At 38.2% G+C, this 16,376-nt stretch overlaps 1 protein-coding gene across 3 annotated transcripts in view; it reads right to left on the reverse strand.

Moving 5' to 3' along the window:
- Positions 1 to 16,376, reverse strand: part of WRN (WRN RecQ like helicase) — a 156,117-nt gene that overhangs the window by 46,953 nt on the left and 92,788 nt on the right. For all 3 annotated transcript variants that reach the window (XM_075556718.1, XM_075556716.1, XM_075556717.1), the window contains exons 21-23: positions 14,036 to 14,137; positions 13,672 to 13,764; positions 2,348 to 2,489 (exon numbers count right to left, since the gene is read on the reverse strand). In XM_075556718.1, coding sequence (XP_075412833.1) covers positions 2,348 to 2,489; positions 13,672 to 13,764; positions 14,036 to 14,137 — 337 coding nt within the window. The remainder of the gene's footprint in view (positions 1 to 2,347; positions 2,490 to 13,671; positions 13,765 to 14,035; positions 14,138 to 16,376) is intronic.

Genomic DNA, 16,376 nt, shown 5'->3' on the forward strand with positions numbered 1-16,376 from the left:
AGGGGCGATGCTGGGAGAGTGTAGGGTGAGTGGGTTGGAAAGGGGGAACTGATTACAGGGATCCACATGTGACCTCCTCCCTGGGAGAGGGACGGCAGAGAAGGGGGGGAAGGGAGACTCTGGATAGAGCAAGATATGACAAAATAATGATGTATAAATTACAAAGGGCACATGAGAGAGGGGGGAGCGGGGAGGGAGGGGGAAAAAAAGAGGACCTGATGCAAAGGGCTTAAGTGGAGAGCAAATGCTTTGAGAATGATTGGGGCAGGGAATGTATGGATGTGCTTTATACAATTGATGTATGTATATGTATGGATTGTGATAAGAGTTATATGAGTCCCTAATAAAATGTAAAAAAAAGAAAGAAAGAAAAGAAAATGATTAGGGCAAAGAATGTACAGATGTGCTTTATACAATTGATGTATGTATATGTATGGACTGTGATAAAAGTTGTATGAGCCCCTAATAAAACATTTTTTTAAAAAAAAGCAGGCCTGGTGGTCCAGTGGCTATAAGCACAGGTGCTAACTAAAAGGTCAGAGGTTCAAGGCTACCAGTCGCTTCACTAGGGAATGATGAGGCAATCTGCCTCTGTAAAGTGTCACAGCCTTGGAAATCCCTTGGGGTGATTGTGCTCTGTGATATAGGGTTGCCATGAGCCAGAATCAACTCAACAGCTGGCTACAACTCAAAAGCTGGCTACAGATTTTAGGATTGTTTGTTTGTTTCTGTATCACTTTTAAAAAGCTCTAATAGCTCCTGGTTCCATCTTCTCATCTTACAGACAAAATATATCTGCAAAGACATTATTTTTTCCTATAATTAGTTAAGGTAGATGATTTACCAAATCCTCAAAGGGATTACAATTAAAATCTTTTAAACAATATCCCAGTAGATAACAAGAACACTGAAACAGAACGAAAAAAAACTTGCCTTATTTTCACTGTAGTTAGTGGCTACAAATTTTAGTTAAGTGCCACTTTTTAAAAAGTTTTACACTGTTATCTAGCAAGGGTGGTATAAAATTTCACAAAGGATAAACTTCTTAATTTGAGGACTCCCAGAAGAGTCTGCCATATAAGCGATCTGACTTGGTTTGCAAGTAATGGGTGAAATTTGATCTCTCTTGTGACCAGTTCAACTTTGACTAGGAGCCCACTTACACTTATTTGTTGATATTGGATATGGCTGGATTAAACCAAATTAAAACAAGGATAATTTTTATAAATTATACATTCAATTGGGATACACAGGCTTTGAAAGTGAAAGAAACCAAAGAAATTTATCATAGGTCTCAATTTTTTTTCCATGTGTCCTTTGCAACTGAAATGTTTTTTACTTAAAAGCATAGTATCACTCATAACATTCAAAACAAAGTTTCAGAGAAAAATCTTCTAATTAGCTTCCAATCAAACATGTGATTTACAAACAAAAAATATCAAGATGTCAATCACAATCTAAAATCATTACTGTTTAAAAGTTAACATAGTTTTTCTACTATAATTCATTAAAATATCAAAACACAATTATTTAATATATCTATTTTCAAAATAAACTCGGAAAACATTTATATGAAATGATTAACAAATGAGAACACTATAAATACAAAATTAAATTTTTAATGTGTACTTTTAACTATATTTCTCTTGGTTTACTCAACTCATATCAAAATGAAACCTTCAGCTTTGCTTCATAGACATAAATCAGGTATAAAACCATATAAGCAAATGAACTACAGATGAAACTCTTTAAGAGTTATGTGTTACTCCTGTTTGTACCTATGGCTGTTAGCATAATGTTGATGCACTAATAATTTAAAAACCAAAAAATAAATTAGGTAAATCCAATTATTTATTGGTCAATAAAACCTTCCTCAAATTGTACGTTCTTGAGAGAAAAGGGACAGAAAGAAAAAAATATGCTGTCAAAAATTATTATTGAACTTAGATATTCATAAAATAATCACTGTGAAGTTTTTCACAAAGAATTTAATGAACGCCAGGGCACCAAAATATACAATTTTATCTCATCTGTCCCTTGACACACTGAAAGTTAACTTTACTTAATTATGCTAAGAAAGATCAGTCTAGGGAGTCACCAAACTACACTGCAATAAACTAATATAGTACTTCGAGCCTGAGCGACAGGGCTGAGCATCAGCTAGGGATGTGGAAACAGCAGGACAAATGATACAAACAGGTTTTGTCAAAAGTAATGAATGCACTACATAAGGGGAACTCAACAGAACTCTCTGGATTCTCTAATAACCCATCCAAAGTCAAAGTTAAATCGCAATACTACAAACACTGTCATAAGAACTATACTGGTGATTCAGAGGAAAACTTACAGATCCTCGGAGAAACAAAATGGGAACCCCAATTCCATACTTTTCTCCCAAGATGGCCACAGCAGACAGGAGCTGGAATGCCTGTGGACCAAAGTCCTGTGATGTCTCATCTGAGTCTTCAATGGAAAAGCCGTGACTCAATCTAAATGAGAATGGTATTAAAACTTAGCCAAGACATGTACTTGTATAAATAAAAGGTTTAACGTAACAATTGGTTACTTCAAACTTGCCAACTAGCTCAGAAGTTACAAGTAAAGTTCAAGATGCTTAAGAGCACGTGAATCATCTAAACGATGAGAAACAAACTATTATACAGCATCATAGATATGTTATCGCACTGCTTCTCGCTTCTGGTGTCCAAGAACGCAGAGCTTCATTAGCGATGCCGGCGGTCACTGTGGGGCTGGGGTGGGAGGGAGATAGTCCACCAAAGAGAGTTGTGGATTGTAACTACAGGAACTCAACCTGATATAGAAATGTCAGGCTTAAATACTCAGTTTAGATTAGATGCCCCTCAAAAATTAACATGAAACTCATGCAATACTTTCAAAAGTCCCAACAACTATAAACTATTACTCAAAGATTATAAAACCTCTCACACTTCGGTCTTTCTACAAGTTAAATTCTCTAGTAATCCAGAGGTAGATTTGGAAATATTAATGTAGATAAGAATTCATAAGCAGGGTGGAGAACAAACGAACCTCTTGAAAATAAGAGTTCAATTGTCTAATTGCTTTCTTCATAGTAAACCAAAATATATGCAGTATTCTAGTTAGAAAAATGTGTTTTTGGCGGGGGGGGGAGGGGGGATGTAGGTTTTGATTTTCCTGTTCTAACTCAGCTCAGTGACTTTCCTCACCTGTGTATATAAACCGACCACATTCCCACTGTTTCTCCTCTGCCATATCCACCAACTTTAATCTACAAGCGGCCTTCAAAAGTTTGTGGGGAAAAAATGGAACTAAAACATAACCAATTCTTTCATGGATGATTTGAGGACCGCTTGGACATTAAACTAATTATAGTTAAGCTTTAAAATGTTCACAATTTTCTTTTCTTCTTGGATTGATGAATTATTAAGCAGTGCTATGATTCATTTTCAAAAGCATAGGGTGTTTTTGGCTTGCTTATCCTCTTACTTACTTCCAATTCAATTGTATTCAGGTCAGAAAATATGGCATCTGATACTAATTTATTAAAGCTTTAGAGACACACTTCCATTCCAGTACTCAAAACTAAGACCCAGTGCCACTGAATGAATTCCAACGTGCAGCGATCCTATAGGGCAAAGTAGTACTCCTCCCTAGGATTTCCCAGTCTGTAAATCTTTCTGAGAGCAGACGGCCTCAGAAAGAGGCCTCAGACGGTCGTGCTCCCGGGAAGTGGCGTGATCTGGTCTCTTATGGTCTCTTATGAGGATCACAGTCTATTCTGTAAAGGGTCAGCAGTGCTTGGGCTTGGTAGCTTGTAACGTCTCTGGCAACTGCTCAACGCAACTCGGTCTAAGCAGTCATGGGTAACATAGATGTAAGGCAGGGCTGTGTTCCAAGAAGGCTTCGTTTCAAAAACAGGAGGCAGACAGTACAAGTCAGGGGTCGGCAAACTTTTGAGATGGAACAGCCAATCTTATTTTCATGACAATTTAAAAATTATCCTAGAGCCATAAATAAATATTTGCAAACAAATGAAATCACCATTATCTGAATAGCATCCTTTAAAATTTTTCAGTTTTATTTTAAAGCCACACATGCACACCAAAAGAGCCACATGGGCCATACGTAGTCAACCTCTGCTATAATACATAGTCAAATTTTATAGCTATTTTAAAATATTGTAAATATTCCGAGAAGTACAGTCTCTAGTACAGGGTGTCTGTGGGTTTTGAAAAAGATCCATTTCTACCTGTGTCTAAGAGTTTGCAGGTCAGTGGGGACAGGTGCATACAGTTTTAAGTTAGCCTTTACAGGAGGACAAGAAAGGGCATCTGGTGGAGCAGTGAGTTATGCAGTGGGTACTCAGTAGCAGTTTGGTGGCTCAAACCCACAAGCTGCTCTTCAGAACAAAGATGAAGTTGACTGCTCCCTTTACATATTTACAGAAAATACAGCTTAAGAAACTCAGGGGGCAATTCTATTCTGAACTATATGGTCCCTATAAAAGTCTGAATTGACTCGATGGCAGTGAATTAGTACAAGAAAATTCTTGAAGCACTATTAGTGATTTAAAAACTGCATAAGAGAGAGAGAGAGAGAGAGAGAGAGAGAGAGAGAGAGAGAGAGAGAGAGAGAGAGAGAGAGAGAGAGAGAGAGAGTGAGAGAGAACTAATGCACTGCCATTGAGTTGATGCTAACTCATAGCAACCCTGTGCTTTTCCATGCTGCTAACTCTGCTGATGAAGTTATCTCATGTGCATAAGTGTTTTATTTTAAATGGTCCCAGTCATCTACTTTGTCTTCTACTCTGTGTGTTTTTGTTATTATACTTGTTAGCCCATGTCTGTCACAATTTTCTCCTGGATGGTCCTTATAGCTCTTGAGTTTACGCTTCGGTCTCTAAACTGCCGTGGGTTCATTTTTGTGCAGGTCTTTTGTTGGTTTCTTAGGTTTATTCCTAGGGGTTCATCTTTTTGTGGCTACTGTAAATGATATTTTTTCTTGAGGTAGTACCTTTCATAGCTCTCATCACAGGTCTATAGGAATCTGATTGATTTCTGCTACTTTACCAAATCCTTCATTTGTTCCCAATGATCTTTTTCGTGGCCTCGTCAGAATTCTCTCTGTATCAGGAGTTCTCAGCCTGTGGGTCGCAACCTCTTTGGGGGGTCAAACGACCCTTTCACAGGGGTCGCCTGATTCCTAACAGTAGCAAAATTACAGTTACGAAGTAGCAATTAAAATAATTTTATGGTTGGGGGAGGGGGGTCACCACAACACGAGGAACTGTATGAAAGGGTCACCGCATTAGGAAGGTTGAGAACCACTGCTCTATAAAATCATATCATATGAAAATAGCGAGTTTCTTTTCTTCTTTGTCCAATTGATGTCTTTCTGTTGTCTAAGGGTTCTGGCATAGTGTTGACTAAGAGTGGTGATGGTGGGCATTCTCTTCTAGTTCCAGTTTTTAGAGAAAACATTTTCAGTTGTTCCTCATTGAGCGTGATGATGCTGGCTGTTGGATTTCATATACAGCTTTATTGTTGAGGAATTTCCCTTTATATGCAGTCCCAATTCTTGTTTCTCATTATTTGCCTTCAAGTCTATTTTAGCTGAAGTTAATATTGCCCCTTCTGCCTTTTTATGGCTGTCGTTGCTTGGTTTCTCTCCCCCTTTTATGATGGTATTACTGTCTTTGTTCCGCATCTAGTTCTGTGTTGTTCTGCGTGTTGCTTTCGTTGTGTTGTTTCTGGGTGTTGTGCTGTGTGTATTCAGGATGTCTGTCGTTGTTGATTATCTACCCATTGTGTCCTGGTTAATAATTTTTGTTACGTTAGTCTTGTTTTTATAAATTCTTTTATTTTTTTCTTGTCTGGAAATACTTTTATTTCTCCCGTGTATTTGAAGGATAATATTACTAGATATAGGATACTTCTTTGGCAGTTTTTTTTTTCTTTCAGGATTTTATTAAAAAGCCATTCCACTCTTTTTAGGAGCCCTAGTGGCACAGTTATTATGCATTCGGCAGGTAACTACAAGGTCAGCAGATCGAAGCCAGCAGCCCTTCCACAGACGATGAGGCTTTTCTGTCAAAGAACTACTCATGGAAACTCACAGGGGAAGATCAATCCTGTCCTCTATGGTCACTGTGAGTCGGCATCAACTCTATAGCAGTGAGTTTTTGGTATATTGTCTTCTTATCTGCATAGTTTCATCTAAGAAGTCCAAGCTTATCCTTCTTGGTTTATTTTATATATGACTCTTGTTTTGTTTTTCTTTCAAATTTCTTAATATAGGAGAGTGGGTGATTATAGCACAATAGCATTTTGCTGATATCTTTCACTTGGTATCCAACATTTCCTGGAGCCTTATTTTTCACCTATGTCTTCAGTAAAACTTGTAAGTTGTTTTTTCAAAACCATTGGTTCTCATCATAAGTACCTCTTGAATTGCTTGCATGTTAACCAATACTTTTGATCCAGTGAATTTTATTCTTTACATCTTCTTTTAATGTTTCTGGCTCCTTAGTCTACATTTAAAAACCTCCAAAATTGAAACTGGGGATGTGAATATTTTTCTTCAGTTCTTTCAGTGTGAAAAATGTTGAACGTGTTTTCTTTCTTTTTTGCTTTTTTAAATAAATCATTTTATTGGGGACTCTTAGAGCTCTTATAACAATCAGCGCATTTTCACATGAACATGTTTTCTAACTGTAGTCTTTGTACAATGCATGACATCACTTTGTCTTCTCAAGTCGTCTATTAAAATCTTCTGCTCAGCTTCTTTACTTAATCATTTCTCCCATTTGCTTTAGCTACTCTACCATCAGAAGTAATTTTCGTTCTCTTTAGATATCCATGTTGATCTTTTCTTTCCTGGCTTTTTAATGATATCTTACTTTCTTCGTGTATGATGTTCTTGATGTTATCCCAGAACTCATCTGGTCTTGAGGCATGAATATTCGATGCATAAATCTGTCCTTGAGATAGTTTCTAAATTCAAGTGAGATACCTTCAGGGTGGGATTTTGGCTCTCATGCTTCCATTTTCTTCAGCATCAATTTGAACTTGTATAAGAAATTGATGGTCTGTTCATAAGTCAATCCCTAATCTTATTTGGCTAATGATATTGAGTTTTCCATTTTCCCTAGAAACAGGAGTATTTGGTTTGATTCCTGTATTCCATCCAATAAGGATAAAGACCTGGTGGCCTGTAGGTTAAAAGTATCCAGCTACTAATTGCAAGGTTGGTGGTAGAAATGACTAGCTGCTCTAAGGGGAAAAGATGGGGCTTATCTGCTACCATAAAGGTTTAGAGTACTGGAGAACCTATACAGAGGCGTTATGAGGTAGAATTGACTTAATGTGGGGGGACTTTTGATATTCCAGTCAGTCAGGGCTACATAGATGTTGTTTTTGTTGTGTGCCATTGAGTTGGTTCCAACTCATAGCAACCTTGTGCACAACAGAACAAAACATTGCCTGGTCCAGTACCATCCTCACAATTGTTCCTATGACTGATTCCATTGTTGTAGCCACTGTGTCAGTCCATCTTGTTGAGGGACATCTTTTTTGCTGTCTCTCTACTTTACCAAGCCTGATATCTTTCTTTAAGAACTGGTCTCTCTAGAAGACATGTCAAAATATGTCCTTACCATCTTTGCCTCTAAGGAGCACTATGACCATACTTCTTCCAGGACAGATTTATTTGTCCTTTCGATGTCCAAGGTCTTTTCAATATTCTTTGCCAGCACCACAATACAAATACATCTATTCTTTTTCAATCTTCCTTATTCAATGGTCAATTTTCACATGCATATAAGGCAATTAAAAATACCATGGCTTCGGTTAAGCACACCTTAGTTCTCAAAGTAACGCTCTTACTTCTCAATACTCTAAAGAGGTCTTGTGCAGTATGTTTACCTAATGAGACACGTATTCGATCTCTTGACAGCTGATTAGCATTGATAGTGGATCCAAGCAAGAAAAAATTCCTGACTTCAATCGTTTCTCCATTTACCATGTACTATTTGTACAACTTTCAGGGTTTTTCAGGGTTCTTTACACAGAGTCATAATCCATATTGAAGGCTATAATCCTAGATTTTCATCAGCAAGTGCTTCATATCTTCTTCACTTTCAGCAACCAAAGTTGGGTTATCTGTATATCACAGGATTTTTAGTAAGCCTTCCCCCAACACTGAGGCTGAATGCTTCTTCATATAATCCAACTTCTCTGATTTGCTCAGCACATAGATTGAGAAAGTATGGTGCAAGGATACAACCCTGATGCATACCTTTCCTGATTTTAAACCATGCTATTCCCTTGTTCTGTATGCACAAGTGCCTCTTGATCCAGTACAAGTTCTGCAGGAACACAAGGAAGTGTTCTGGAATTCCCCTTGTTCTCAAGGTTATCCAAAATGTGTTATGATCCACACAGTGGAATGCCTTGGTATAATCAATAAAACACAAGTATACATCTTTCTGGTATTCTCTGCTTTTAGACACAATCCATCTGACATCAGCAACAATAGCCCTAGTTCCATATCCTCTTCTGAATCTGACATGAACCTCGGAAGCTCTCTGTCCGTGTACTGCTGCCACTTTAGTTGCCTCCATACGATATCCGTGATATGGTTCTATAGTTTCTTTGGAATAGGTACCAATAAGGTTATCTTCTAGTCAGTAAGCCAAGTAGCTATCTTCCAAATTTCTTGGCAGAGATGAATTGCTTCCGATGTTTCAGCGACTTGTTGAAACATCGTGCTAGTATTCTATCCATTCCTGGAGCTTTGTTTTAGGCCAAGGCTTTTCAGTGCAGCTTGAAAAGCTTTGGTTCTTGCTCATATGCGACCTCCAGAACTGCTGGAATGTTGACTAGTTCTTTTGGTATAGTGTCTCCTGTATTGTTTCCATCTTCTTTTGATGCTTTCTGTATCGTTCACAATTGTGCCGATGGAGTCCACAGGGATAGTCACCATTAGTGGTGGAAACAAGTTATTTGCAATGAATCATTGTTCTGGCAGAATTTTATCATGCAAGTTTCCAGCATCGTTTTTATCACTGACACATTATTTTCCAGGTAGTGATGTATCTTTCCTCTGTTGCCAACATCCCCATTTCAAGCTACAACAATTATTAAGGCATCTTGATTTTATGTGTGTCAACTTTAGACTATAGAAGTTAATAAAAATCTTACGGAAAGAAAATATAACAAAGCTTTCGGGGGAGGGGCGAGATAGAGGCGTGGGAGAAATAAAAAGCTGATGTCAAGAAGTCCAGGAAGGGAAAGCATGTTTGGAGACTGATTATGGAAGCAATTGTACAATCATGTTTAACAAACTGAATTGTGGAATGATATGACCTATGTATTAACTCCCAAGATACAACAAATTAATTTTTTTTAAAAGCCTAGATCCAGGCATGGGTTTGGAGCTTGCACTAAATCTTAGCATTAACTTAAAAACAATTAGCTCAATACACACCTTCATGAAAAGATCACTGAAGATAAGGGTGCTACAGCAAAGTATGAAGAAAGCAGATGGTGCCCGACTATCAATTGAATAGTGTCTGGAGTCTTAAAGGTTTGTATTTAAACAAGCAGCCATCCAAACAAGGAGTCAAGTAAGCTCACATGGAAGAAGCACACCAGCTTGTGTGATCCAAAGATGATAATTATAATATTCAAGTGTGGTGAAGAGAAAAGTGTAAGAGCTAAAGTTATGAGCATTCAATTTTTAGAAGGCTATAAAAGACAGTGGGAGCCCAAAACGATCTGCACAGAATCTTGTGAGACTGAGCCAATGGCAAAACCGTTCTAACCCAAATCAAGAGTGTCAAACAGCATTACAACCAGGCAGAGACTATTGCAATCTTGATCATGCTGGAGTGAACTTGATACTTGGGCAGTTGACCCCTCCTACAGACATGAACTGTATTTGTACTGGGGACAAGTTTCTCCTACTTGTTCCAGGACAAAAATTTCCTCCATGGCCTTTGGAATGTTGATGGGCTCTTTTCCTTCTTACACATCATTTGTACTTATGCCTTTACACTATTATGATTTTAGCCTTACTACCTTAGTACACTATTGTTTTTTACTGTTTTGCTGGGTTTCCCAGCTGTGGAACACAGAGGAGAAGATACGGAATGAGAATAACAGACATAAGGAATAATAGGGAATGCAGCAAGGAGCACTAGAACTGATTGTGATTGCGCAACTTGTGTTACAGGCAACTTATCCAAATGGAGGCGGTGGGATGCTCTAAGATTGATGTAGTGGTGACTGCTCAATGCTCCTTGATATGATTGAATGATTGACCTACTGAATTGCATCGTATGTAAATTATGTGCCAATAAAACTGTTGGGGGAGAAAAAAACCTGACATTTGCTGATCTTTGGCATTACTGGTTTCTGCAAATTTTGAAGAATCATTGTATTAACTAGTCTTCTCTATCACTCGTTCCACTATACTGGCACTTCAACAGAGAACCAGGAATGTTCTTTTTGATGATGACTGCAACATCATTTCTCTTCAATTTGTTATTCTGCCATAGTAGACCATGTGTTTATCCTCCTCAGAATGGCCTGAGGGTAGCAATCAATAGGTGTTCCATTTCATTTGACAATTTTCCTAGATTCACACTTCATCCATTGCATGTTCTAATTATTAATGGCTGTCTCCAGATGTTTCCTCTCAATCATTTCAGGAGGTGGCATATAATCAAGAGTCAAGCTGTACTGACTGCATTTGCAAAAAACAAAAGTGCCACGGGTTGAGAGAACAACAAGGTATGTGTTTCAACAAACAGATCAAAGCTGGAAGTGCTAACCGGCCTCTTGTCAAGAAATTTGGAAGATAACTGCCTAGTCAGCCAACTGACAGACATCCACATCTGTGCCCATTCCAAGAAAGTTAATCCAACAGGATACAACATTTTCAAAGAATATCATTCATCTCACATCCAAATAAAATTAGGCTGAAGATAATTTAAAAATCACTGCAGCAAACACATCAACGGAGAACTGTCAGAAAAGGACATACAATGAGGGGAATCACTGCTAATGGCAGATGGAGCTTAGGTGGAGCACGGAATTCTAGAAAGATGCAAAGGCATTCAATTATGTCACTCATAACAAATTTTGGATAAAAATGAGTGGAAATTCAAGAGCCTTAATTGTGGTCAAGTGGAACCAATATCTAGACCAAGAGGTAGCTAGTTATTCCAAGAGAACCAAAAATATGTGGTTTAAAATCTGGAATCATTGTATGTGAGGGTTGTATCCATTCATAATACTTAAGGAATCAATATGCTGAGCAAATAATATGAGAAGCTAAAATATATGAAGAAGAACAAAGCATGAGGATTGGAGGGTGACTCATTAATAATCTTCAATATGCAGATGACTCAACCTCACTTGCTGAAAGTGAATAGGATTTGAAACACTTACTGGTGAAGATCAAAGACTAGAGCCTTCAGTCTGGATTACAGCTCAATGTAAAGAAAACAGACTACACCACCCGGGAGCATCTTGTTAAACAGAGAACAGATTAATGTAGTCACGAGTTTCAATTTAATTGGACTCACAATCAATACCCAATAAAAGCAGCAACCAAGATATTAAAGAATGTATTGTATTTACCAAATGCGCTACAAAGACCTCTTTAAAATGTTATAAGGAATTTAACTCTGAGAACTGACGCACAACTGACCCACACTATGCTATTTTCAATCACCTCATATACCTACAAAAGTTGGTCAATGAAAAAGACAGCGTGGAAGATAACTGATGCATTTGAATTTTGGTACTGGCAAAGAATATCAAAATTGTGCATGAAAAGGAAGAGAAACACAGATCTTTAGAATATTAATCTGAGTCTCCACTCTGCGCTCCCCCACATTCACTATGGTAAGATTTTTTGTTCTGATGATGCCTGATACCTGATCCCTTCAACACCTTGTGATCGTACAGGCTGGTGTGCTTCTTCCATGTGGGCTTTGTTGTTTCTCAGCTAGATGGCCGCTTGTTTACCTTCAAGCCTTTAAGACCCCAAACACTATCTCTTTTGTTAGCCAGGCACCATCAGCTTTCTTCACCACATTTGCTTATTCACTGGACACCACCTTACAGAAGGGTCTCGGGGAGGAGAAGAGTCGGTCAGAATGTGATGTAGCAACTACGAAAAATACAACTTTCCTCTAGTTCCTAAATGCTTCTTCACCACACCCACTCTCATGATCCCAATTTTACCTTGCAAGTCTGGCTAGACCAAAGGATGTACACTGGTACAGATAGGAACCAGAAACACAGGGAATGCAGGGCAGATGATCCCTTCAGGACCAGTGGTGCGAGTGGCGACACTGGGAGGGTAGAAGGAGGGTGGGTTGGAAAGGGGGAACCGATTACAAGGATCTGTACGTGACCTCCTCCCTGGGGGACGGACAACAGAAAAGTGGATGAAGGGAGACATCAGACAGCGCAAGATATGACAAAATAATAATTTATAAATTATCAAGGGTTCATGAGGGAGAGGGCAAGGGGACAGAGGGGAAAATATGAGGACCTGATGCCAGGAGCTTAAGTGGAAAGCAAATGTTTTGAGAATGATGAGGGCGATGAATGTACAGGTGTGCTTTACATAACTGATGTTTGTATGAACTGTGATAAGAGTTGCATGAGCCCCTAATAAAACGATAAAAAAAATATTAATTTGAAAGAAGGAATCTTCACCCGAGATCTTCAGAAAAACAAATAAATATCCTTGGAGCAAGTACTGCCAGAGTGCTCCTTTGAAGCATAAATGGTGAGACTTCGCCTCCTGTGCTTTGGACTTGTGATCAAGAGAGATCCGACCCTGGATAAGGACATCACACTTGGTAGAGAGTAGTCCCCAAGAGGAAGACCCTCACAACATGGACTAACACACTGGCTACGACAATGGCCTCAAACATAGACCCTCTCGTGGGGATGGCACGGGACCAGGCAGTGAAAGGGTTGTGATGAGTCAGTACCGACTAGAGGGTGCCTGAGAAAGGAACGGGTTTTTTGATTATCGAGAGAAGAGCATTACACTTAATAACTATAAATGTTGATTTGCTTATTTCTTCTTTAATGTTAGTTTTTTGCTAACTGTATGCACATTGAGGATTGTTATGTCTTAACTGTTATCAACATGTAACATTTTTCTTTATCCCTGGTTATTTGCTTTGCTCTGAAGACTAGATGGTCTAATATTAAAATAACAATTAAAAGGTCATTTAAAAGACAAAAAAATAAAATAACAACTCCAGTTTTCTTATGACTAGTGTTTGCTAGAATGGTCCCTTTTCGCCTTTTATTTTTTAATAAGCCTCTATCTTTACACTCGCAGTGGTTTCCTTTTGGACAGAATATATTTGGGACCATGCACCATAGTTTTAAATCCTTCCTGACAATCTGGTTTTTAACTAGCATTCACCGACCATTTAGTCTAATATTACTACTATTATGTTTGGATGTTAGTCTGCCTTATTCGAAAACCAAAATATGCTACAATTATTTTGGTATTTCACTTAAATAAATTGTTTTGTTTTTTAAAAAATGGAAAACATATCACCCAACAAATATTCAGTTAGAAAATTATCCAAAAAAGAATTTAGAATATCTCTTTGTAAAGAGGACTCATTACCTAGATCTGCAGTTATCACAGCATTTTTCAGTTCCCATGATATCCAAAGAGGCCTTTCGTAGTTTTTTGTCTTCAAAATGGGACAAGATGATTCTACCCCAAGAGAAAATTGAAAATTAAATAAAAGAACAAAAATGTGTGTTAAATTCATTGCTGAAAATATTCAGGTAAAATCATCAGTAATTGGCTCATCTGGGGCCTCATTATGTGGCTTCAATTTACTCATGCTCTGAAAGTCTAGCACATTATTTACAACGTCAGTAGAAAAGATTTTTCAAAATACGCATAATTTTTACCAAAGCATTTTCCTAAAGGGTTATAACTTATTAATCCATGTTAATGATATATAATAAATAATACATACTGTCGTCTACACCTGCTGGATTGAAGGTATCTTTCCATCTTTGCCATCATCTTTAATCTGTATAATCGAAACTTTTCATTTCTTATCTCACTCAAGAGAACCCTGTCAATTTAAAAAAGCAGAGCAACAATATGAAAAAAATGTATCATCAATTTTGATACTGAAATTTTATTTTGTATAACCCCACTCCCATCAAGATAAAGAACTCCAAATACCCTAGAAAGTTCCCTTGTTCCAGTCAGTAATCCAGCAAAACTGCTGTGGCAGGGCCGTCTGACCTCCTCTAACTTCACAAGGGAAAACAGACTCAGGCAGATCCCTATGAAGAGGAGGTCACACATAACTTCACTCTTCACCCTTTTGACCAATTCAAAACACAGCTGTCCTTCTCACAGCATTCTCTACTTCTTTGCCAGGCCTGATACGTTTGCTAAGATGGTTACCAAGAACTCACAGATCATACTTACAATTGAGGGAGTATATTAGGGCAGTAAGTTACTATTCAGCATCTGGCAATACTCAAAATACGGTTATCCAGTCAGGACAGCCTCTTCTCAGTCACGTTTGTAGGTAGGCTTCTCTATGTCCCTCACTCCTGTCTCTGCCTTGCTTGGGCAGGTATCACAAAGCTCCTCAGGCCCTCCAATAAGCGTCAGGTGTACTACACTGGAACAGTTACACTGGGTCCAAAGGCACTTAGCTCTCTAGGCCCATAGATTGGTAAGCCTAGCTCCACTGACAAGTGCTAGGAGGCATCTCATTCTGCCCGCAGGCCTCCTGCCTGAGTGCACGCATCCATCACTCCACGGGTCAGCACATCTGCTACGTCGTCTTGCACTAGCCTGTCCCTTCTGCTCTTTCCACTTACCTGCTGCCACGTCGAGCCATCTCACACCATCTCCACTGTTACAGTCCTCTGTCTCCGGGGTTCACGAGCCTCAGCCCAGGGAGCCTGCATCTAAAGGATGTACTCCACTCCTGTCTGTTCTCGGTGGTAATGGCTCTCCATTTCTATCTCTGGGATGGCTCGGTTTATGCAAAAATTCAGGACAAAACTGTCCATCCCCCTCATGACGGCTCCAAACCTCTTACTGGCATGGTCCCAACCCTGCGAAAGTATCATGCCCTCTATTTACATTGTTAGCAGCTATCTGATCCTCTTGGTTTCCATAAGGACATCACATACATGGGCACAACCAGTCACAGTGGGAAATACAAAATAAAGGCAAAAAGGGCCATATTAAGTGATAAACTGCACCACAGACTCCAATTTGAGGCAAGCATTTATATATACACATATAGAGATTGCGTTTGAAAAAATTCTACCCAAATCCACGTATGGCTTATTTAGCTGACTCTGAACAATTATTATACACTCTTTTCAGTTCGATTTACATGCTACATGCTTTTTGGCTTCTGGAAAGCCTACTACTATATATGAATGATTTCCCCTCTTAAAACTTGATTACTTTTTAAATAGAAATTAAAGGCATCAATGTAAGAAATTCTAAAAGAAACTTGTGATCTAAATATGAGCATTTGTTCCTATTACCTTTTCAAAAGACTTTTTAGCTTCAAGAACTGTTTCTTTTAAATCTCACTGAGCAATCTTGTATTAAGTACTCTTAGAGAAAACACTGATGATTCCATGCAGAAATATACACATTCTGGAACCGGTGAAGGGTCGGAATTAATGTTCTTCCTCAAGTCATTATAACGGATAAATTCGCCACCATGTTTTATAAAACTTTTTAATTCCATGAGAAACATGTTGGCACAGTCTATAGCTCATCCTAGCTGTTCGTGCCAAGTTTTCCATGAAGAAATTCTATGAATATCAGAACTCAGCTGATGACGATTTTAAAAATGGCTTTGTCTTCTTTTCAAGAATAAACAGAAATCAAGGTGAATGGATTTCAGGTATTAAAATTAAAACATGACTTACCTCAAAGCCTAGGTGTTAAGACTGATCTTCATTAAAAAAGGACCTCACTCATCAATATTTTTACTATCCAACATTTCAATTGATTCAAATGCCTGCATAATTTTCTAGGATGACTCTTAACTAGTAATTAAACTTTATCTAAAAAGTCTGAATGCACAAAAGATCTGTTATTCAACAACATCCTTGTCATTTGACTCTACCAACTACTATCAGATCACATGTAAATATCTATTCCCAAAAGCTCTAATTTCTAGGTTAGCCATCTAATCTCATTCTTCCTGGTCCATGGGTTAAAATGCAGTTCCTCTTTTATTTTATTTGTTTAGCTTATCTCCTTGTTCTCAGCTAGAAAGAACAAGGAAATCTACATATATCTAGACTATAATAACTACATCT

Source organism: Tenrec ecaudatus, chromosome 8 (assembly GCF_050624435.1).
Source record: "Tenrec ecaudatus isolate mTenEca1 chromosome 8, mTenEca1.hap1, whole genome shotgun sequence".
Lineage (NCBI taxonomy): Eukaryota > Metazoa > Chordata > Mammalia > Afrosoricida > Tenrecidae > Tenrec > Tenrec ecaudatus.